Here is a 23,060-nt window from a genome sequence, read left to right on the forward strand (position 1 = left end):
CAATGAATTGCGCATGCGTGTGTGTATGTGTGTGTGTGTGTGGGGGTGTGTGTGTGTGTGTGTCTTGGAAAACTCTCAAAACTCATGCTTCATGCATTCATCTTATTACAACACAACATAAACAAGATTTTCCTCAATATATTCTTCAAGAATGTTTCCATACCTTCTTGTGGGCATGCTTCTAGGTAAGTAGAAAAATTCAAAGTAAGTACACTGCAGCACGCATTGTATTTGATAGTTTTAAAAGCTGTTCTTGTCCTACTTAGGGTCATGCTACTGCAGCGAGGAAAGCAGTAAGTGAACTCTTCATAACAAATGTGGTTGTATTTGATTAGCTTTTTTTTTTGTGGTCTCGGATAATGTTCATTCAGTTGTTTAAATTTGTAGAAAAAAAAGCAGATCACAGAAATCTCAAGTCATTTCAAATGGCAACTTACTGGCTTGAAGAACCACTACAAGAAATCAAGGCGGGAATGTGGTAGTCAGTAAAAGTGACTTGTTTAGCTCATGCAGAGTAAAAACAACAACAACTGAATCACTCAATTCTAAGGAAAAAATTGATTCATGAAAAACAACAGAACACTTTAACACACCACTCGTAGTTTGTTGCACCTCCTCTGGCTTTTATAACAGCTCGCAGTCTCAGTGGCATAGACTTAAAGTGGAAATCAGCCCAAACACATTTTATTCAAGAATATGTTCCCAGCAGGCCCGCTAGTTGAAACATGGCATCCTGATTAATATTGCGTTTGTGGAATAAGAGTTAAGTAACAAAATCCACCCCTTTTAAGCGATCTCAGGGGGCGGCCATTTTGCCACTTCTGTCGACTGAAAACAACATCACAACTGCTCAGGGCTCAGGTAATGACCAATCACGGCTCAGCTTCAGAAAAAAGGTCAGCCGTGATTGGTCGTTACCTGAGCCCTGAGCAACTTTCAATTGATGGGATAAGAAAAGTGTCCAAAGTCAATGTAAACGTGAAAATGTAATGGCAGCCACCTCCCCAGTGTCTTTACCTGACATGCAGCCACATATCATCAATGTGGAACTTTGCATGTTTTCTTCAAGCAGTCATCTTCATAAATCTCATTGGAACGGCACCAAACAAAAGTTCACCTTGTCCGATGCAGATTTGCCATTCATCACTGAATATGACTTTCATCCAGTCATCCAGAGTCTATGATTGCTTTTCCGTAGCCCATTGTAACCTTGTTTTTTTTCTTCTTAAGTGCTGTCCTTTGCTTATCTTTTCTGTATGTAAATCCCATTTCCGTTAGGTGGTTTCTTACAGTTTAGTCACAGACATTGAAACCCGCCTCCAACCCCTCGTTTCCTCCCATTTTTGTTCCTCTTTTGTTTTGCTCTGCATTTTCTATTTTCAAGACATATTGCTTAAACTTTTCTGTCTTGACGCTTTGATGTCTTCCTTGGTCTACCAGTACGCTTGCCTTTAACAACCTTCCCATATTGTTTGTACATGGTCCAGATTTGAGAAAAAAAGAACCACATATTTTGCAACTTTGCCTGATGATTTACCTCCTTTAAGACGTTTGATCATCTCTCCTTTGTGTCAATTGACATCTCCCGTATCGGAGCCATGATTCATGTCAGTCCACTTGGTGCAACAGCTCTCCAAGGTGGGAGCACTATTGTTCAACTAAGAAGCCGATCTAATGTGATGCAGGTGTTAGTTTTCGGAATGGAAATTCACAGGGTCATTTCATAATTTTTTCATTCTGCTTAGTCTAAAAATGTAACATGTTTTTTCTTCTTTCTTTTAATATTGCTTAATGCAATTTTCTTTTGTTAACTAACTGCTAACATTTAGTACCTTAACCCTTTGAATGCGAAGTACGTCCTTGTGTGGGACACCTTTGGACCATAAGAATCTCTGCCAGCGCTGACAACCTAGAAGTGAAAGTCTTTGATTTCCTTCCCTTAAAATAACGTGCGTTATTTTGCAATAACTATTTTATAAAAAAATGAAAACGTCTTGCGTTAAAACGCAAAGGTTTTGAAATAAAATGCAATAGTATTGCATTATTACTCCATCTTAAATATTCTCCTGGTATCCCCCGGCTTGCTCTAGTGGGCATCATCGTCATCATCGTCTTCATCACATCACGATGATCTTGTGATGCAGCTAAATGCTATCTTGGTTAAACAGTTGTAAACAACTCGCAGCCGCTAAATGGAAATTAGCCAGCTAACGATCTTTAAATAATGTTTATAAGTGCAGGGAGCTGTGTTTTTTGTTTGTTTGTTTGTTATTGGCGTTTTGGGGGGAGGTGGACCAATGGAATTCAAGGACGGAAGCAGTTTAGGATGGAGGGATACCCTGGTCGCGGACGGAGGACGGCAAAAAAGTGTCAAGTGGCCAGCTATGTGAATTAAGCAGCAAAATCCACCCTTTTTTATCTAGGTAGGGCTCAGGTAACGACCAATCACGGGTGAGTTTGGTCACGTGCTGAGCTGCGATTGGTTGTTACCTGAGCCCTGAGCAGTTGTCACGTCATTTTCAGTCAACAGAAGTGGCAAAATGGCTGCCCCCGGAGATGGCTAAAAACGGGTGGATTTTGCTGCTTAATTCATATTCCACAAATGCAATATTAATCAGGATACGGTGTTTGGACTAGTGGGGCTGAATAGAACATATTCTTGTAAAGAACATTTTTGGGTTGACTTCCCCATTAAAGCCAGAAAGTTGCCATTTGAAATGCCTTTAGTATTGTGTTATGTCTGTGATCTGCTTTTTTTTCTAATTCAAACAACTCAATGAACATCTTCTGAGACTGATGATTCCATAATTTTTGCCGGGGGTTTTATTTTCCGGAGGTTCTAATCCCTTTTTTAATTAGGTCTGACTTTGGCACGTCCGGAGTTGTTTGGTCCATCATTGGCTTTGGTGAATGACATTGTCGTCTTTAATTGTCAACTGTTGATCTACCCGGAGAATGAAACTATCTTACTGGAGTTTTACAAGTGCGTATTACATGATAAAAAACATACCATCATTTATTCTTCCATATACATTACAAACGTATAAATCCCTAAGATTTGTTTTGCCAGGGAGGAAAACCGTAACAAGTTGCTGGGGTTCTACAGATCCCCATCCGGGCAGGTTGCATCCTTCCCGATTGTAATCTCAACTTTTCATGAGGGCAACCTGGAGTGTGTGGCCAGAGCGCAGAACAATTCTCACGTGTCGCCCTCTGTCAGCTATATACACAACCTCAAGGTAATAGGTAAGTGTTTCTATTGTACAAGGGAAATGTGTTACCCATTACACACACATACTGGTACATATACAGCCATCATTGATACCGTAGTATGTCAGTGGAACACTCCTATTCTCGGGGGTAGTGAGAAAGGTCCACTATAATTATTTTAGAGATATCAATCATATCATCATCAAATAAATGAGATTCAAATGCCTGATCTTTTCAGATCATTTTGAGGAAACAATATTCTAAAGGATCCTGACGACTTCTCACATTCTAATCCACTGTAAATTATGAACATTGGACATGCCTGCACTGAGACAGTATATAAATTTGTCATGAAAAATAATAGAAAAAAGCCCATCTATTGGTTATTTTCCTCTTTAGGATCAAGGGTGAGCTGGAGCCTATCCCAGCTGACTTTGGGCGAGAGGCAGTTTACATCCTGAACTGGTCGCCAACCAGACGCAGGACAAATAAACAACCATTCGCATTCACACTATAGGGAATTTAGTCTTCAACAGTGCTAATTTTGACAGCAAATTTTGATTTAATTTCAAAGTCAAAGTCCATCCATCATCCAAACCGCTTCTCCTCACAAGGGTCGCAGTCGTGCTGGAGCCTATCCCAGCTGTCTTCCGGTAGTGGGTGGCGGACACCCTCAATTGGTTGCCAGCCAATTGCTGGGCACACACCTAGGGACAATTTACAGTCTTCATTTCACCTGCCTAGCATGTTTTAGGAATGTGGGAGGAAACCGGAGTACCCGGTGGAAACCCACACAGGCACAGGGAAGACATGCGAACTCCGTACAGGAAGGACAGGGACTCGATCCCATGACCTCTGCACTGTGAGGAGAACGTGCTAACCAGTCGACTACCGTGCCGTCCCTTAGTCAAAGTCTTTTAACCAAAATGTGATTGAGTTTTAGTCATCATTTTTGGATCTACAGAACATGTTTGAGTTTTCGTATAGTTTTAGAAGTACCATATAGTTGAAGAAAACTGCTGTCAATTTACTTGATGAAAATGAAATAAATGAAAGGTAATATAAACTATCCCTTCACTTTCTGAAATTAATTTCATTTACCGAGCACCACCAGTGAGTGATACTGTAGGTGGGCTCCCTCTAGTGTGAAAGAATCACTGAATGAAATTTTCAAAATGCAGAATGCTTCAATGGCTTAATACTTTGTCAGCCCCTGACCTGGAAACAAATTGAGAGTTTCACGGTCTTGTGGCCCCCTTTTTGCCATTTGTTCAATGACTTGGCTGTGGATTACAAACTGAGGTTATAACTAGAATCCTGGAGGAAGACCAACATGTGATGTTACCATCATATGCAAACCATAGCTCATATGCACATTAAATACTTTCACCTGTTAAGCAATTCTAATTGGACAATCCAGAAATGCAAATGACAGCCTATATGATCCATAATGATTCCTACTACATCTGCTCTACAGAGCCAGTTGCAGGTGCAAAGGTCATCATTCAATCGGGTGCAGAGGAGTTCTTTGAGGGGAGGACACTGGAGCTGAGGTGTACTCTTACAGCCGGGAATCATGTCTCTTACAAGTGGCTAGTAAATGCTCAGCCTGTTTTACAGTCGCCGCTCCACAATGTTGCAAAGGACCAGCTTTTCATCTACAGGTCAGCCATCCCCCAATGACAAACATTTTGGTCTGAATGAACATGTTTGAAAGAAGAAGTATGTAACAACGGCAGTTAAGATATGATGATGTGTGTCACCCTCAGAACCACCTCTGCAGACAGTGGCGCATACATGTGTGTTGCTACAAATTTCTACAACACAACAAGAGTCTTCACATCTAATAGCTCAGAAGTGGAAATCACAGTCAAAGGTTAATTCAACTGTCATTCCATTTATAATTTTTAGGGGGGAAACAATTGTTTTATTCAATATAATTATTTTAAAAAAAAACATTTATTTTACTGTTTACAATCCCTCAAGGGGAAATTCGGCCTCAACTCTGCCGTGTATTTTGTGTTGCACACCACATAAAGAAGCAGAATCGCACATGTGCGGGCAAGGATCGATGAGTGAAGGGGCACAAAAACTGTGCTGCGCTTCTTGAGCTTGGGGATGTGGGAGGATCGCTGCCATTTTATTCAGTGGCAGCAGGACTCAAACCATGAGTGTGAACATTGAAAGTTTGTATTGTTGCAGGGCAGAGGCACATGCTGCACCCAACGGTGCTGTTTTTCCTCAAATGTAATTCATATTCAATACAGATCACTGATTCAATTATTTAAATATTGTTTAGAGAGGAAAATTGTTATTTGTGCGACGGCACAGCATCATCAGCCACTACACGGTTATTTAGGGCGCGCACACACTGGGGCATTTCCTGCATCTATCTATCTATTTACTTGTCTATCCACACACACAGAGACATACGGAAGAGGTCCCTCTTAGCCAATGGGATGCCAGGAAGATGCTAGGCTAGCGAATGGCAGAGCAGCTATGAGTATGTTGCATTCAGGAAACTCCGGAGCTGCGATTAGCAGCCCATACTACGAGTGTCACCCCATAATTTTACCTTTCGTATCCTGAAATATCTTTCGTAACAAGAGGCAATATTTTCCTGTTGAGGCGTTTCGTAACTTGAAAATTTCATATGAAGAGACGTTCATAAGTAGAGGTACCGCTGTACTCAGGGCTCAGGTAACGACCAATCACGGCTCACCTGTTTTCTGAAACTGAGCTATGATTGGTCGTTATCTGAGCCCTGAGGGTGCGTGATGTCAATTTCAGTCGACAGAAATGACAGACTGGCAGCCCCCTGAGATGGCTAAAAACGGAAGGATTTTGCTGCTTAACTCATATTCCACAAACGCAATATTAATCAGATTGCCGTGTTTCAACTAGTGGGCCTGCTGAGAACATATTCTTGAAAAAATATGATTGGGTTGATTTCCCCTTTAAATTAGACATATTTTTCTTTTTTTCCCAGCACAATTTATAACAGTTAAGAGCTTGGTCATGCGATGAAGCGAGTCTACTCAGTGTTGCCAACTTCCTCATTTGTCACTATTTTTAGAGACCTTTCTGACATCTCTTGAGAAAAAAAAAACTATATCCCAAAAGTCTAGCAACTTTTAATGGAGGTTTTGGAGACTTCTGAAATGAGGTCCGTCCAGAGCAGAAAATGTTCGACCCGCCGCGTTCAGATGACAAATGAATAGGGTGTGTGCAAAGCCAGCACTTAATTAACTAATTTAACTATACACTCCTTTCCCTAACCTCTCAAATAGATATAGTAGAAAAGATAACAAAATATTTACTTGTATCATTTCACACTTGATGAGTGGGCAGATATTCCGGGCATTGTAAGATGGAGCACAACAGCTTTTCTAGGTATGTTGTTGGATTGGATTTATTTTGACTGAAGATTAACAAAGCCTATTTCAACATCTTCCCTCAGACTTGGTGACTGACTCGGACATTTCCTTCAACGTGCTGAAGGAGAATTCCAGCAACTATTTTGCTGTGGTCACCTGCCAGTCAACCAGAGGGACACTGCCCATCACCTTTTCCCTCTACAACAGAACAAAATTGGCTTTCAATACGACAGTTGAAGAGAGAAAAGTCAACTTCAAGCTTCCATTGGTTTTGGACAGACACTTAGGGTGGCTCCAGTGCCAAGTCAATAATGGCGATGAGATTGCATACAGTCGGTGGTTGCCCTTACAAGTTGGTAGGTTTTTTTTTTTTGCTAGGTGCTGCAAATACTGCGAGACCGACCGCTTTAAATGAGTCTGAATTTGTCTATTCTTAACAGTTAGTGTTGGCGGGCCGGTGATGATGCATTATGACTACGACATTGGACAAAACTATGCTGTCATTGGCCTGAGGTTTTACTGCAAGGCAACAAAAGGATCTCATCCACGGTACCAGTGGTTCCTCAACCAAAGTCTCCTCCAAAGTCGAGGAAGCTTTTACTACACGGTCAATCAGCCACCAGACCAGTCCATCCTCCTGTTGTCTGTCGGAAGCAGCAGTGCAGGGACGTACCATTGTCAAGTATCTGACATCTTTGACAACAGCACTGCCATCAGCAGCAAGAAGCAGTATATAGACAAAAAGGGTAATCTTATTCCAGTCTTCCTTCTGCTTGGATTGAATTGAAGGTTTTTGATCTGCCTCCGGTCTTCTTCTCGTCCCGCTAGTGCTCAATCGTCTCCCTGTTTCTGTGGTGGCTGTTGTCTTTGGATGCTTCGCTTTCTTGGGCGTCCTGGTCTCTGCTTGTTGTTTCGTTGGAGTGTTTTTTAGTAAGTCCAATCAGTCACGGATGTTGGCTTTTTAATTGCTCTGGTTTCTCTTCTCAAAGAGTTGTGTATTGATGTTAACTCTTCTTTCAGGGAGAGGAAAGAGTGGAGAAGAGTGCCTGTGAGTTCCAGCACAGTTGTTGTTGGTTTTATTTCTTTTCAAACAAAATTGTTGTCCAATATAGCACGTATTTAAAACCAAAGGGAGTTCCAGAGCTCTTAATCTGGCATAAAACCATCATCATCTAGGAAGTTGTTGTTTATCTATGTATAACTTTAATCTGGCACGCATTCATGTCTTCACTAGAGTATATAAATTCTGAATAAATAAAATATAGTCCCAAATTTTAAACACAAAACAAAATAACGAATGCCAGCGAATCATCTGCAAGTTCAAAGTTGTTGTCAATGTGTTGTTGTTTTTTTTTCTTTTATCTCGCAGGGTAACACAGGAGATGGAGACATTTGCTGCATACGAGGATGAGCTGGTTTGTCAGATTTCTGGATATTTGCCGTTTAGGAAGAAACGTGTTTCTTCCTAGAGGCTGATCACATGGAGGTGTCAAGCATGCCGTTGCATATGCTCAAACTACTATCTAAATCTACTCTTGCAGGCAATGTCAGATTACCACGAGGACAATGATGTGGTGAGGTCAGCCAGAAGTGATGAGTTCGATCGGGTAAGATAAAATACAGTTACAAGAAAAAGTATATGAACCCAGTGGAATTACTTGGATTTCAGCACTAATTGCTCCTAAAATGTCTAATACAAGGACAAGTCTTTCTGAAACAAATACCACACAAACAATTATTTTTTTATTGCACACACCATGTAAAAAGCTATGCCAGGGTGGGAAAAGTATGTGAAAACCTAGGCTAGTGCCTTCTTTAAAAGCTAAGAGGAGTCAGCTAACCAACAATCCAATCAATGTAACAAGATTGGAGGTGTTGGTTAAAGCTGCCCTGTAAAACACACACACACGCACACACACACACACATGTGCTTACTACGTCACACACAGACGCACGCAATAAAAACAACAGACACACACACACAGTGTGGTAGTGATTGGCGAAATAAAGACAATATGGGACAACGTCATTGCGGTCTGTGAGACCGAAAGGCATACAACACCGTTTTGTTATTTTGTTTTTTAAACTCAAGTCTTCTTGTGCTGCGCCTTCGTATGATGTAATAAGTATGATCTCGACACCGATTGGATGTTGCCGCCGACGACTGACGAACTCGGCCGGCCTGAAATAATGATGCAATTGTGACTGGTGGACTTATGTGCTTACCTCTGGAAGTAGGACTGAGGTGACGTCACTGTTTGGGGCTCATTTGCTCCCTCGGGGATGCATTGCTATTGTCTCTGGGGGAAAATGAATTCCCAGGTTTTATCAAGATATTTTGCAGGAGAACTTAACCCATACTTTTTCCAACCTGCAATAGGACGGTTAAATGTAGGGGTCAGTAAAAACATGAAAATATGTAATTGGTTGTGTGATATTAGTTTAAGAAAAATGTTTGTCTAATATTGTGACTTAGATGAAGATCAGTTCATGTTTTATGACCAATTAAACCATAAAACCAGATGAAGTAATTTTCAAAGTGTTCATTTAGTTTTTCTTTCAACTCTAAATGTCGCTCTAACAAAGCAAGTGGCCTCTTGAGTTACTGAATGTGTGTTGTTTTCAGGTATCACAAACCTCTGAAGACGATGCAATGTTTGTGGATGAACCAGCTGATGAGCACTGAGAGATCAAATTGCTGTTTTTTTGGGGTTCTGCCTTCTTTTTCACAACAAAGTTGTATCTTTAGGGAGCAGGTGCTTTAGAGTCAAAAGACTCAAGTTTGAATGTTAGCTCAGGCCTCTCTCTGTGGAGCCCTTAGGTGTATCTAGCCTGCTTTTGAGAGTGCTGAAGCACCCCTAAAGTAAATCTAAGCATTGCCAAACTTTGAGAGATTTTAAGATTTTATTTACTGTATGTCCTTTTTTGACAAGCTAGATAAGCGTTAAAACTACACAGTACTTGGTAAAAAGGTAAAATGGTAAAAAGGTAAAAATGGTTTGATCCACCCGATCCCTCCCATCACTTCTTGACTGAGCCATGAGCCTAGCATATGTGCGCGTCTTTCAGTTACATGGAGTAGTTTAAAAGCCCTACCTTACTTAAAGTGCAAGTCAACCCAAACATATTTTTTCAAGAATATGTTTTATGCAAGTCCACTAGTTGAAACAAGGCATTCTGTTGTCATTAATATTGCGTTTGTGGAATAAGAGTTAATCCACCTGTTTTTAGCCATCTCTGGGGGCGGCCATTTTGTCATTTCACTTTGTCAACTGAAAAGGACATCATAGTGTCTCAGGGGCCTCAAGTAATGACCAATCACGGCTGACCTGTTTTCTGAATCTGTGTCGTGATTGGTCGTTGTGAGCAGTTGTGATGTCAATTTCAGTCGACAGAAGACAAAATGGCCACCCGCAGAGATGTCTAAAAACGAGTGGATTAAAACTTATTCCACAAACGCAATAGTTATCAGAATGCCTTGTTTCAACTAGTGGGCTTGCATAGAACATATTCTTATGTTTGGATTGATTTTACTTTGAGTTCTACCACTCAATATCAACACATTATCATTAGATTAGACTTCTCATCCTCCGTCCGTCCACAAAATGGGATCCCTGGAACGGAATGCCCATCTCTAGTGTGTGTGTGTGTGTGTGTGTGTGTGTGTGTGTGTGTGTGCATGTTTTTGAATGGTAAAATGTGAAGTGCCCATCATCCCCCTTGCCGAGTGAATGCCCCCCTATCGGATATGATCCGATGCCAAAACTGTCAGCAACCCTCAATTTCTAATCCCATAATCGCCCCCGGTGGAGCCACACGGTAAATTACAGTAATATGCTCAAAAGCTAAAGAAATTCAAACTAATAAAAATAATGTACAAATTACATACGAACAGATGTCACTTCTATCTAGTGTCCTGTGGAAGAAAGGTTATTGTTCCTGCCTGGACTCCTCGACCTTTCTCTGCTGTGGGGGCAGTGTAGCCCTCTGTCCCAGGTTTCCCAGGTAGCTAGCAGCATAATGAGCATGGCTGGCAAAAAACAATATTTTATTGGCTTTGGGAACAAAATAATGGTGTTCCTCAACTCTTCACAGCAACAAGTTGTTTGCACAAATGTGTCCATGTGACCAGGAAACAGAATCAGAGCTATTCTGTTGATGAGGATGACTGCTAGCAAGCAAACACAGACCATTTGTTCTCTCCCTCTCTCTCGTTAGCACATTACCGCTAACGGAGAAATGGAAATGAAAGGGAGAAAAAAAGCATAACTCACAGTAGCACAGACTAGGAGATGCAGCTACTAATACACAGAATTGCTGATTAAATATTGCTATCTTAACCGTGCTTAAAGCAGAAATCAACCCAAACGTATTTTTTTCAAGAATATGTCCCCAGAAGTCCCACTAGTTGGTCCTGTGTATTATTGGGAATCATTTTGAGTTGGCCTCAAGTAGTGTTTGGCCAATACACTGGTGAGACAGCTCATTTACCTGAATCAGTAAGTAAGTAGCACAACGCCCCCATCATAGTTTCTATTCTTGGGTTAAGAAATGCTCGTGTTGAGTTGTTTATCACTCAGACATTAAAAAAATAAAGGAACAGTGGCGTTTTGTTTTATTGATGGGAATCGAATGCGTAACAGCATATCATGCTGCAAATTAAGTTCGATGAGTGTATATGTTTGCACTCAGATTACACAGCTAGTTTAAAATCAGAGGTGGGCATGGCCCATCTGCATATTTAAATGACCCACGTGGTCCCAGTCGGTCCGAGTCAGCCAGAGAACGGACTTAACCTGTACCATGTCACACGCAGGACACCTGATACGCGGGCGAGTAAGGAAAAAAAATTAAAAACAGTGTTGTGTGCCTTGCGGTCTGACAGACGCAATGACGTGTCCCATATTGTTTTTGTATGTTTTTGTATGTTGGTGTGTATATACATGTGTATATACACGTTACTGCGTATATTTACATAGGTTTGATCCTGAATGTTTGCCGTCAATGTTATACATTAATGGCTACATTATGCCGCCGTCCCTCTGTGACCTATATCTTTGCTGCTGTAACAATGAAAATTTCCCCACTGTGGCATCAATAAAGGCATTCTTATCTTATCTTATCTTATTTCACCGATCACCATGCTGTGCGTGTGTGTGTCGGTTCTTTTTGTTTGATATTTTTTCTTTGATTGGCGGCGTGTCTGCTCGTGGACGCCTACGTGTGTCGGACTCGTGAAGATTATGTTCTCGACCCCGATTGGCACGTGGGTCGTTTAAATATGCAGACGGGAACTCAGTGACAGTTAGGCGATGCCCAGCTCTGTTTAAAATTATATTTGGACCAGCCTATAGGCGATTACTATTTGGTCTGGCCAGACAAAATAGCGGATAAATGGTGGAAGGGTACACCGGCTGTAGGCGGAAGGCAATAAATGGACCACAAGTTTTTAGTAAAATGCCCAGCACTGGTAAAAGGTGCCGGAGCACAATGCCCTCTCGAGATTTGTGGCAGCCCCCTCTTGACTCGGCCTTGCCCCTAAAGAATGAGGTCTGGTGACGGGCCTGTATATAGTTGACACCAAAAATTCTCATTTCAAATTTCGTACTTTTTACATAGGTACTTAAGTACATTTGAGAGTCTGAAAAAAAAAGAAGAAATAAAGCAACTGTTACTTAAAGCGGAAGACAACTCAAACATAATTTTTTCAAGAATATGTTCCCAGCAGGCCCACGAGTTGAAACATGACATTCTGATTAATTTTGCGTTTGTGGAATATAAATTAAGCAGCAAAATGCACTAGTTTTTAGCCATCTCTGGGGCGGCCATTTTGTCTTCTGTCGACTGAAAATGACATCACAACTGCTCACAACAACCAATCACGGCTCAGATTCAGAAAACAGGTCAGCCTTAAAGCATAGACGAACGCCCAGCTCTGTTATTTTCCACATGCTGTACTTTTGCTAACTCTGGTTGCTTCAAATAACTTTGACCGTGTATTTACCCGTGTACAGTAGTTAAATGCTAATCAATACTGTACAGTAGAGGCGCAAGATATCAGGCGCTCCCTCCCCTCCAGCACCAGGATAGACAAATCTCCACCCCTTGTGACTCCGCAGATCAACTCCTCTTGACGGCGTCAAATCAAGCAACGCGGTGGAATGAGGAGGCGGTATTTGCTTGTCACATTCAAGCCTCCCGACGAGTCTCCAACCGACTTGGCTAGCGACAGAAAGAGGGAGTTGCTTGTCAAAGAAGACAGACATGGAGGAGACCGGAGCCACGAGTGCGTACGGCGTTTCACTCGCCGGAGGAGGCTTCGACGTTGTTAAGTTTGCCCGAAAACCGCAAACCATTGTGCGGCTGCTGAGCTGGGTGAGTACTTGGATGTGGAAAAGAAATTACTGGATATGCAAGGTCCTGAGGTTGAACAAAAGAAGAAGGAGAATAGTAGGCGAACAGGTGCACCCGTCCGCTAGCTGCCATGGGTTTTTTTTTTTAAACGACTTAGCTCGGACACAAGCGCAAGGAAGCGTCTTAAGAGGCGTCATGTTGCATATGCAGCTGTCGGGTGACAGCATGCACCCTATGATCAAAAAACGCATGCTTTTAAATGAAACTATAAAGTTAGATAACAATGAAAAGGTATCCGTTGCATGTGCAGTACTTAATAATTCTACGACTCACTTTCAACTGTGTCAGTCGGAGCATTCTGTAATTTAATTGTTGTGTTGAAGAGTTGGCTAGAGGCGGACGTGGTACAAGCTCTCACTTTGTACATAAAAGTAGAAGTACAGATGACTGCGTAAACATGGTAAAAGTACCGATTCAACTGCTGCACTTGCAACAAAAAAGAACTGATTCTGAAATGTACTTACGTACAAAAGTAAACTGCCAGCATTGGCTCAACTTTTATTCTATTTAAAATATGTTCCCATAGATTTGCTAACGTTGTGATTTGGGTAATGAAATTTGCAAAAGGATAACAACTAAAAAATACAATTGAGCTACCTGAGTCAAACCCTTGGAAAGCGATCATCTCACACCTGCTCACATTTAGACAAGTTATAGTTTTTAGTCTCAGACTGAGATTTTACAGACTGTGAATTTTACAGGGTCATTATTCAAAAGACTACATCTAGCTTCTTCAATTTTCTCTCCATCATGCTCAGTCGCATTTTCGCCGCTCTTCTTCCATGCTGCTCTCGTGATTGGTTGCAAAGTTTCCGTTTCCGGTTTTGTTAGTGCGCATCGTGACTTTGTTGTAAGGCCTGTTCGAATTTAGTGATAAAAAAAAGAAAAGATACTGTCATAAGGCCAAGATTAGGAAAGTAATAATCTAAAACAGGCGAGATTACATTTTTACACTAAACCACGATTTTTTACAGGACAAAACACATTAGCCACAATTCTATTTTGTAGCCGACCACATCAAACGATTCGCTTAAATAATTGAGTGGATGGGGAATATCTTGCTTCTCCGAATCTGTTGCATATGTTGTAATGTCTCCTGCTTTTTCCCCCTCCGTAGCAGTTGAAAAAAATTATGAGCCTATCATGACAAAATATGAATAGAAAGTACAGAGCTGTTGTCACATGTAGGGAGTAAGAGTAAAAAGTTGTCAGGAAAATAAATTCTAAGTAAACTACAGATACCTGAATAATCTATTTAAGTACAGTAATGAAGGATCCTTACTTTATCTTAAGTGTTTCACAACCATTATTGACCCAAAGTACTTATTTTACATGAGAAAAATCTCACGGCACACCACCGAACAAAAATGTCACAAAAATTATACAAAGTATACACGGACATAATTATGATCTCTTCTCAATTTACTCACGCATTTTACACGAGATTATGTATTTTTTAAATTATTCTTTTGTTGAAGGCCTTTTAACTTTTCTTTTTGTTAATCTGTTGGTCAGTGGGTTTGTCAGTCAAAGACAAACCCTGTCAAGCAGAGAGAGTCTTGGGCTCTCATTGGGAGAAAAAGGTGGCTGAAAAGGCCAAAAAGGCCATCAAATCCAAATGAACATGTTCTTGCCAAGGAATTTTTCCTGCCCCCCACTTGGCCTCACCGTGGTGTGCCCCTAATGAAGACACACTTGTTTTGTATTGCTCTCAATATTCGTTAAAAAAAAAAAAAAAATCTTACAAGCGGTCTGACAAGCTATTTGTTGTGTCTTTTATATTGCTAAAGCTGAATGCACATTTCAATGACAGATGCTGCAAAACTAGGATGCACCAGGGTCAATAAAGTTCTCTGAATCTGAATTGAAATAATTTTCTCTCTCAGTATGAAATCTGGGCCTATTAATTTGAACACAAAGCTGACAGTCACAGGAAGCCACCATTTACTCTGTTGTATGAATGGCAACAGGTGCATAAACAGGTTAATTGTACCTTCTGCCATCTACCGGTAGCGTTTTTAATTGTTCCGCCGGTCACTAATTGTCGTTGGCTGAAATTGATGGACACAGATGTACCTGTAGTAAATAAACTCATTTTGGGTCTAATTAAGTGAAATTAAATCATTTCCCCTGGCACAGCTGGAGCAGTTCTGGGAAGTGTCACAGTGCTGATCATTGCTGTTACACTTTACTTTTTTTTTTTTTAAGTCTGTGGTTTGGATCCCATTATAGAAAGTCCAAAATTAACCACAACCTGGCAAGCTAAATAATGCGTGCTGTCTTTACCCTGACTGATGTGAGGTAGCAGGTTGTAGGATTAATGTTTGAACTCTTCAGAGCACTTTCATTCCAATGCCATCTATCCTTGGCTTGCTCTCTGTCGTGAATTTCACATCGTGAATTTCACAGACTTGTGTCACAAAGTTAAAAATGTTACCAATGGTGGGTGAGGACAGAATGTGCTTGGAGCTGCGGGTGTACGTGTGTTTGTGTGCATGGCGTTACAGTCAATGGTGTGTGTGTGTCACTAAACAGGTGCTTTTTGCAGGTAAGATGATATCTCTGCCTGGCTGAACCTCCTTTCCAGTTTATGTCTCATCTCTATTCCACTCTTGAGTTGCCCGCGATGAGAGGCGCCTAGCAGGCCCAGTGTGTGCATACTTACAGTATTCCCCCCCACCGGTTTATTGCCTGTATGTTGTGGCTCGGGAGACCTTGAAGGGCGTGATTGTGAGGAACGGAGCCGCCGTTTGACGCTGACGTGGTTTCAAAAGCTCCTTGATGGCAAGGTGGAGTTCCAAAAGGCTCTGGATGTTGTGGGGTTGTCCTAGTTGACACAGCTGGGGGCGGCATGGCTCAGTGGTAGAGTGGTTGTGTCCCAATCCAGAGGTTGTGGGTTCCACCCCCGGCCATCGTGTCCTTGAGCAAGATACTGAACCCCCAGTTGCTCCTGATGCTGCGTCATCAGTACATATACAGTACATTACAAATGAAAAAAAAAAAATAGACTGAGCTATGGATGACTCGAGAAAGCCGTAACTTGGGGCACTCATAAGTCAAGGTACCACTCTACTTCTTTTATAGTTGATCGCAGTGGTGAAAAAGTTGTCATTCAACATATAATTCATGTCAATTTACCTTTAATAGTATGGAATAGTCTTGCCTTTTTTAAGATTCCACATACAGTATTCCCACCCCACAGGTCATTGTCTGGATCTTTTGTCTCCTCCTCCCCACCAGCCCAAAAGCCCCTCTCTGTCCTCCTCCCAGACCTCATTATGAGTCTTATTAGGGGACTGCTGATGTCTCTGGAGTCACAAGACTGGCCACAGCACTCAGAACTAGGTCACATGATGAGGTGGTTTGCAAATGTGGATGGCAACAACCACGGGATGGCCCCAGGAACCAGTTGACCAAAATTAATCAACATATTATTTAGGTGCTATGCTGTGCCTTATTCCCGTTGTACGGCCATGTGCACGAGGACCTCTCATGAAACTCAGTAGACTGGAGTTAGAATATCTTAGAATAAAAATGTGAATCCACCACTCCAACAACTTTTAGCAAATGTGTTACCTGCTGCTAACAAACATTTAGACATAATCAAAATCATAATATATTCTCAGCATTTATATATCAACTGTATCATAGATGTTCATTTTTGTTTTGCCCCATCAAAGTATAACTTGACAATGGGAATATGCTCATACTAGGGATGTTACAAAATCGGCAATATCGTGATATTGCGATGTTAAAATTGCCACAATATATCGGCGTCGCCGTGTCATGATATTAATAGCAGCAAATCTGTTTAAAATCTGTTTTCCATTTGTGCAGTTCCAGCACTCTCTGATGGTTAGTTTATTAGTGCAGTTTAAGTTGATGCAATTTGTTTGCCACCTATAATGGCTGGATAGATGTTTAAGACCCATGCTAATCACCAGATAAAGGGGAACATTTGAGTTCCTCCACAAATTGACCCGATTCACAATGTGTGCGTGTATTAGCAAGTAAGTGCCTCAATATTAGGTGTTTGGTCATTGTAGGTCATCTAATTTCTTTGTGAATGCTGTTATCATGTAAAAAAAAAATGGATGTTTTTATTTTTAATATCGCTTTTGTTTGACAATATTGTGAGATTTAATACAGTATCGTGAGCTTTTAACATATCGCCAACCTCCCGACAATATTGTGATAATTATCGTATCGTGAGGTTCATATCGTGATATTATCGTTTCGTGATCTTTGGATATCGTGACATCCCTAGCTCATAAATTGAGTTTACTTTTCAAACAGGAATTCAAAGTAGTCATCATACATGTCAATATTGCTAATGAGCACCATGTAGTCACTAAGACAGGTTTGTCTAGTTTGGTCAAGAAAAGTAAATCATAATTGCTGTTCCTTGACTGTATTTTCTAACTTCTCTTGTTCCCTTGTCTCACTGTAGCTATTTGCCATTGTGGTTTTTGCCTGCATCGCCACCGAGGGCTACATCAACCCGGTCTACAGTGCCGAGCCAAAGTGCATCTTCAACCAAAACGACTCGGCATGTCATTACGCCGTCGGCATCGGCGTGATCGCTTTCCTGGCCTGTGTGGGATTTCTGCTTTTGGATGTTTACATGCCTTTTATGAGCAACGCACAGCAAAGGAAATACGCTGTCATGGCAGACTTGGGATTCTCTGGTGAGGACATCACTTTCATAATGGCTTTCAGAGTGAAACCATTTCTGTGGTTCTTTCTTTTTTTGGCTGTTGTTTTGGTGTCAAATTAGTTGCTTACTGTAACTAGGATTAGGAATCTAGGATGAAATGTGCATATACTGATTGAACTGCATTTGCTTCATCTATTTTCTTCATCACTTCACTTCACCGACCGTGACACACAGGATGTTATCTCTTCTTCATTACTGTAGTACAATAACTGTCAGATATGTTTCTCTCAGATTGCATGTTTATATCAACATTTTCTCTTAAAAGGGAAGTCAACCCAAACACATGTTTTCCAAGAATATATTCTACGCAAGCCCACTAATTGAAACAAGGCTTTCTGATAAATATTGCATTTGTGGAATAAGAGTTAATCCACCCGTTTTTAGCCATCTCATGGGGCAGCCATTTTGTTACTTTTGTCGACTGACATCACAACTGCTCAGGGCTCAGGTAACGAGCAATCACGGCTCACCTGTTTTCTGAAGCTGAGCCATGATTGGTCGTTATCTGAGCCCTGAGATGCTGTGATGGAATTTTCAGGCAAAAGAAGTGACAAAATGGCCGCCCCCTGAGATAGCTAAAAAGGGGTGGATTTTGCTGCTTAACTCATATTCCACAAACGCAATATTCACCAGAATGCCGTGTTTCAACTAGTGGGCCTGCTGGGAACATATTCTTGAAAAAAATGTGTTCGGGTTGATTTTCACTTTAAGTGTTCTAAAATACAGTACGTATGAACCAGTCCGTACTCTTCACATTATGTGTCACAGCTACAAATATTATACTGTATAGGCTATACGCACTTCGTACAGTTAGTTCTGACAGCATCGGGAGATGCTAGAAGCCACTCGTGATCATTTCTTTTTGGCGATTCACCGCTGGTCCTCTACTCCCTTGACACCCCGCCTCATACAGAGAGCCTTAGTGTTCCATAATGCAAGACAAACTACTCACTGTTATCCTTGCATCACAAAACGCATTATTCATTGTTGCAATCGGTAGCCGATGATGCTGAGTGAGCATAGCGGAGGGCGAGGATGACCTCACAGATCCCCTTTAAATTCATCAGCTGGACATGACGGTGTTTGTTCGACATTCTTCACGGAAACAAAGACGTGCTACTGTGAACCTTGTGGTCATTTAGGATAATTGCATCATGGAAGACACCCTCCACTGTTTTTACCCAGTGCTAGGTGAAATTTGTGTGCATTTATTCCCAACAGTCTCGCCTCTTCATTTCATAGTGTTTCTCTTGGCTGCACTGCATGTATGTCAATGATCTTTTTTTTTGTCCAATTAGATATCAGCCTATGTTTGTGAATCACTAGCACTTTTTTAAATGTATTTATTTATTTATTTATTTATTTTAAGCTATGGGAATGTCATGGTGGCCCTCAAAGGACAATTTGGGCTCATTATTTATATTTCTCAATTTGCATTGATGTGGATATGTACACTGCAATTAGACAACCGGGCTTTGAGTTTGACACATTTGCTTGAAAGAATCTGATTTCAAAGTCCTCCCCACAGGGCCAGCAAGCTGGCCGCCAATGACCTTGGCATTTTTCTGTCCTCTGATTGGTTGGTCAGAATCAAACTCATAGCAGCCAAATTTGACCAGCAAATCACATCCGTAGCAATCTGCACACATTAATACAATTAATGATCAGCATCTCTTGTGAGTATAATGTATTTGAATTGTTGTATGTTTTTTGTCATGTAATTAAAACAAGTATTGATTCTGTACTGCATTTTTGTATAGTATTGATGGCTTAGTAGATGGATTGTGTTGGGTAAGTCCCCACTGAAGGCCCACGTTCCAAATGCTTGGCCCACCATAGATTTCTGCGATTGTTGCCTAATGTCATTAAAGTGAACTGACATGTTAGCAATAATGCGATATGGGTTAATGAGGTTTCCACATCTGTATTCTGAGTTGCGCGGCTGTTGTGATACAAAAGGTTGATTCTTTTGAATGTGTTCTTTTGCCAAATAACAAGACACAGTTACATCATCAGTTCACAATACAATACATGCCAGAAATATGGGGCTCCCTAAATCTAAGACATTATCAGTACTATCTTTTCATTGGTAAATTCCCAATATTTTATGGCAAAACTTGTAAAATCTGTAAAGAATCCAGTCACTAGTGCAGGGGTACATGGCCACTCAGTGATGGGTGGACAGTAGAGGAGGCCTTTGAAACAAAAATCATTTTGTCATTTCTCTTTTTGATGCCTTTACAAATCAGTGACGTTTGATTTTCTCATGCAGCGACTGCATCTGTGTCTGTGTATTCGTATCAGGGACATGGACCTTTCTGTGGTTTGTGTGCTTCTGCTTGTTGGCCAGTCAATGGAGTCGCACATACGACGTCAGCGGAATCCCCCAGGATGCTGCGCATGCGACTGTGGCCTTTTCATTCTTCTCCATCGCTACCTGGGTGAGCAATGCAGCAGTTTTTTTTTTGTTTGTTTGTTTCAAAAACTCAGCAGCCACAAACAAACAACACCGTGTGAGTCTTTTAGCATGTAGTTGCTGTCGGGCAGAGACCCCTTAAGTCAAAATATGGTCTTTTTTTTTTTTCATCAATCCTAATGGTCAGTGTGTTATTTTTATATACATTATCAACCAATTGAAAGTGAAAAATAGCTTGAGAACAAATCAGTTGACTTGGAGACTAGAATTATCTGAAAAGACACCACCATAACTATCATACATGCTTAAAGATAGTGTTTTGTTAAAGCTGCCTAGTTAATTATGTTATAGAAACTACGAATAATTGAATTTTGCTTCATATAAATGAATACTGTAGTGTAGCTGAAAGCTTTCATAAGGCTTGTGCTCAAGAAGTTAACGTGCATGTATTACAACTTGTGAAATGTTATCTCAAGTTGTCACACACAATAATTTACCTCCTGTATACTTAATAGTAGAAAAAGTGTGTAAAGCTTATGAAGCACTCAGACTCGTATTCACCCCAATCTCTTATTTTGTTGTATTATGCAGGGAATCCTAACCTACTTCGCCTTGGGTCGTTTCCGTAGAGGCGCTGACGACGTCGCCATCCCGACCTATAGTGAGCAGCCTACCGACGAACGCACGCCTTACCCGCCGACCTACGCCCCCGCCTCCTACAACCCTACGCCATACACTCCCACCACCTATAGCGCCTATCCCGACTTGAGCCAGCAGCCTGCCTTCACTCCGAACCTGGAGCCGACGCCCGGCTATCAGCCGCCTAATTACTGATGCGGAGGGCGCTGGTGTGGACACAGCAAGGCTCCTGACTGTTGGTTGGGCACAGAGCCGGCGTGTCCGAGACATTTCTTCATTGACGATATGGCTTCTCATCGGATTTAACACTTCTCTAATTGTTAAGCCTGAAAAGTGAAAGAACTGCATGCAAGTGAATAGAAGAGGGACAGTGCGGATTATTACGGCAAGGGGCCGAGGCTCTCTGCTCTGTGATCAGATCTTCGCATCGGACTGCACGCTGACATTAGATGTGACCTTTGGATCAGCTGATCTCTGTGCTATGACACAACGCTTACCTCAAGCAGGCTGATAGGCAAATGGATGCACCCAGGATTTTGGACTACTTGTGACTCTGCCAATTTCAGTTGATGTGATCAACACTGTGTTTCTCTTACATTTGTATTTCCTTGTGAAACTGTTGCCATTTTAATTGCTGTGTACCACAACTTATTTTCATCTCCCATGAATTGAATTCTCTTTATTAGCCGTAAACAACTCGGAAGGTATTACTTTGAGTACAAGTAGTTATGGCAATATCGGCGCAAAGATTTTCCTCTGTTTATTGTTGTGATTGTGCAGTTAAATTAGTCATATCATAAAACATCTTTGAGACAGTTTTAGGGTCTTTCCTCTTTTGCCACAAAAAATAACTGTCCATAGAGTACTGGTTGTGTGAAATTTCATTCGGGTGCCCTTTAAGCTTGTAGTTTGAATTACGATAGTGAAGGTGGGTGGGAGTGCAGATAAGGGTGCACCCATTGAACAGTAACTAATTAACAAGAGAAGTTTCAACATGCTTACTCTTAATGCAAATTCATTTTGACACTGCTGTACACTTCTTAAGATCATTCTGTCATGAAGGCTTGTCAGTGTCAAGTGACAATATGTGTGTACTATTCAGTTTGTGCCTCTTGGTTATGCATTATTATAGCAACATCCCTACTTGGACCTACGTTTAGCTGAATGATTAACCTGGCATTAAATCTCGTTGACACTGCTATGGGTTACCTCAGTAACAAACATGGAAACACTAATGATTTACCCATTGGGTTCCAAGAAGAGTAAAAAAATTATTTATACTGTATATACACGCTGTATACAGTAGACACACACATATAAAGACAAACTGAAGGGAATAGTACGTCATGAATACATTTTAAACACTGTAGCATAGCTGCACTTCACTATTAAACTCACCCTCCTTGAAAAAAGAAGTTAACAGTATATTTCCTCTAGCCAGTGTAGCCATGTAACAGAATAACGATCAACTGGCTTGTGTGTAGCCTACACTATTGTATGCTTAGTACAAGAACGACAATATTTAAATTTCTTTTCGGACAACAAATATTCAATCTCGAGTTCGAATAGTTTATTTTGAAGGGGTATCTGAAAGCTGGAAATGACAAGACTATGACATGACGGCAACAAGTGGTTAGATACATAGTAGGAGACATATGTGCATATTCAATGTTTTCGGTCGTAAATGATTCCTGTTCAGCCTGACAACATTGGATTGAGAAAATGTATGAATGAATTTGGACAGGGAAGTTTTTCACAATGTAGAGGGAAAAAAAAAAAATGTGTCTTGAGCAATGTTCTTGTTCTTTCCAGCCAAAAGACACACACACCCCTAACTAGTACTTTCAACTAAAGATTTAGCCAAGGTAAGAACATCTATTTGATATCAGTGACTTGTAATCACAACAGCTTCGTTTATGCAATAAAATGTGTTTTTGGAGTTGCTTTACTAAACTGCAGATAAACATAGATCATTTCAATGCCTATCACTTCACTGCACAGCCACGTCAACTGGGAGGATTTAAGCACATTACATTGGGCTATTTGTAAAGGGCGGACACTGAAGTTTACCACAGGCCATAAAGTCAGATCCAGTCCACCATGCAATTCTAAAAACCTCAAAGAAACTGTAAGGGACACAGTGATGTGAAACATGCACAGAAATATATCAGTTCATCATATAAGTACTGTCACATCTTATGTACCGGTAATTAATAAGCAATGAACATCACTTTAAGTCAAATCATGTCACAAAATTATAAACCAATGCCCAGTTACAGGCTGTCTT

At 41.0% G+C, this 23,060-nt stretch overlaps 2 protein-coding genes across 2 annotated transcripts; both read left to right on the forward strand.

Annotated features, from left to right (window-relative positions):
- Positions 1–45: 45 nt before the first annotated feature.
- Positions 46–9,738, forward strand: LOC147145669 (platelet endothelial cell adhesion molecule). The gene is made up of 13 exons (XM_086033859.1): positions 46–185; positions 267–293; positions 2,860–2,983; positions 3,071–3,246; positions 4,688–4,874; positions 4,980–5,086; positions 6,671–6,943; positions 7,028–7,333; positions 7,416–7,517; positions 7,608–7,635; positions 7,957–8,002; positions 8,129–8,194; positions 9,214–9,738. The coding sequence occupies exons 1-13, from the start codon at positions 152–154 to the stop codon at positions 9,271–9,273; spliced, it is 1,536 nt and encodes a 511-aa protein (XP_085889985.1). The 5' UTR covers positions 46–151; the 3' UTR covers positions 9,274–9,738.
- A 2,762-nt stretch (positions 9,739–12,500) lies between these two features.
- Positions 12,501–22,726, forward strand: syngr2b (synaptogyrin 2b). Its single transcript, XM_086034532.1, has 4 exons — positions 12,501–12,962; positions 17,452–17,689; positions 20,023–20,159; positions 20,726–22,726. Exons 1-4 carry the CDS (start codon positions 12,852–12,854, stop codon positions 20,966–20,968), a joined length of 729 nt encoding a protein of 242 aa, XP_085890658.1. The 5' UTR covers positions 12,501–12,851; the 3' UTR covers positions 20,969–22,726.
- Positions 22,727–23,060: the final 334 nt, after the last annotated feature.

Source organism: Filicampus tigris, chromosome 6 (assembly GCF_054856515.1).
Source record: "Filicampus tigris isolate MCC_2025a chromosome 6, RoL_Ftig_1.0, whole genome shotgun sequence".
Classification (NCBI taxonomy): Eukaryota; Metazoa; Chordata; class Actinopteri; order Syngnathiformes; family Syngnathidae; genus Filicampus; species Filicampus tigris.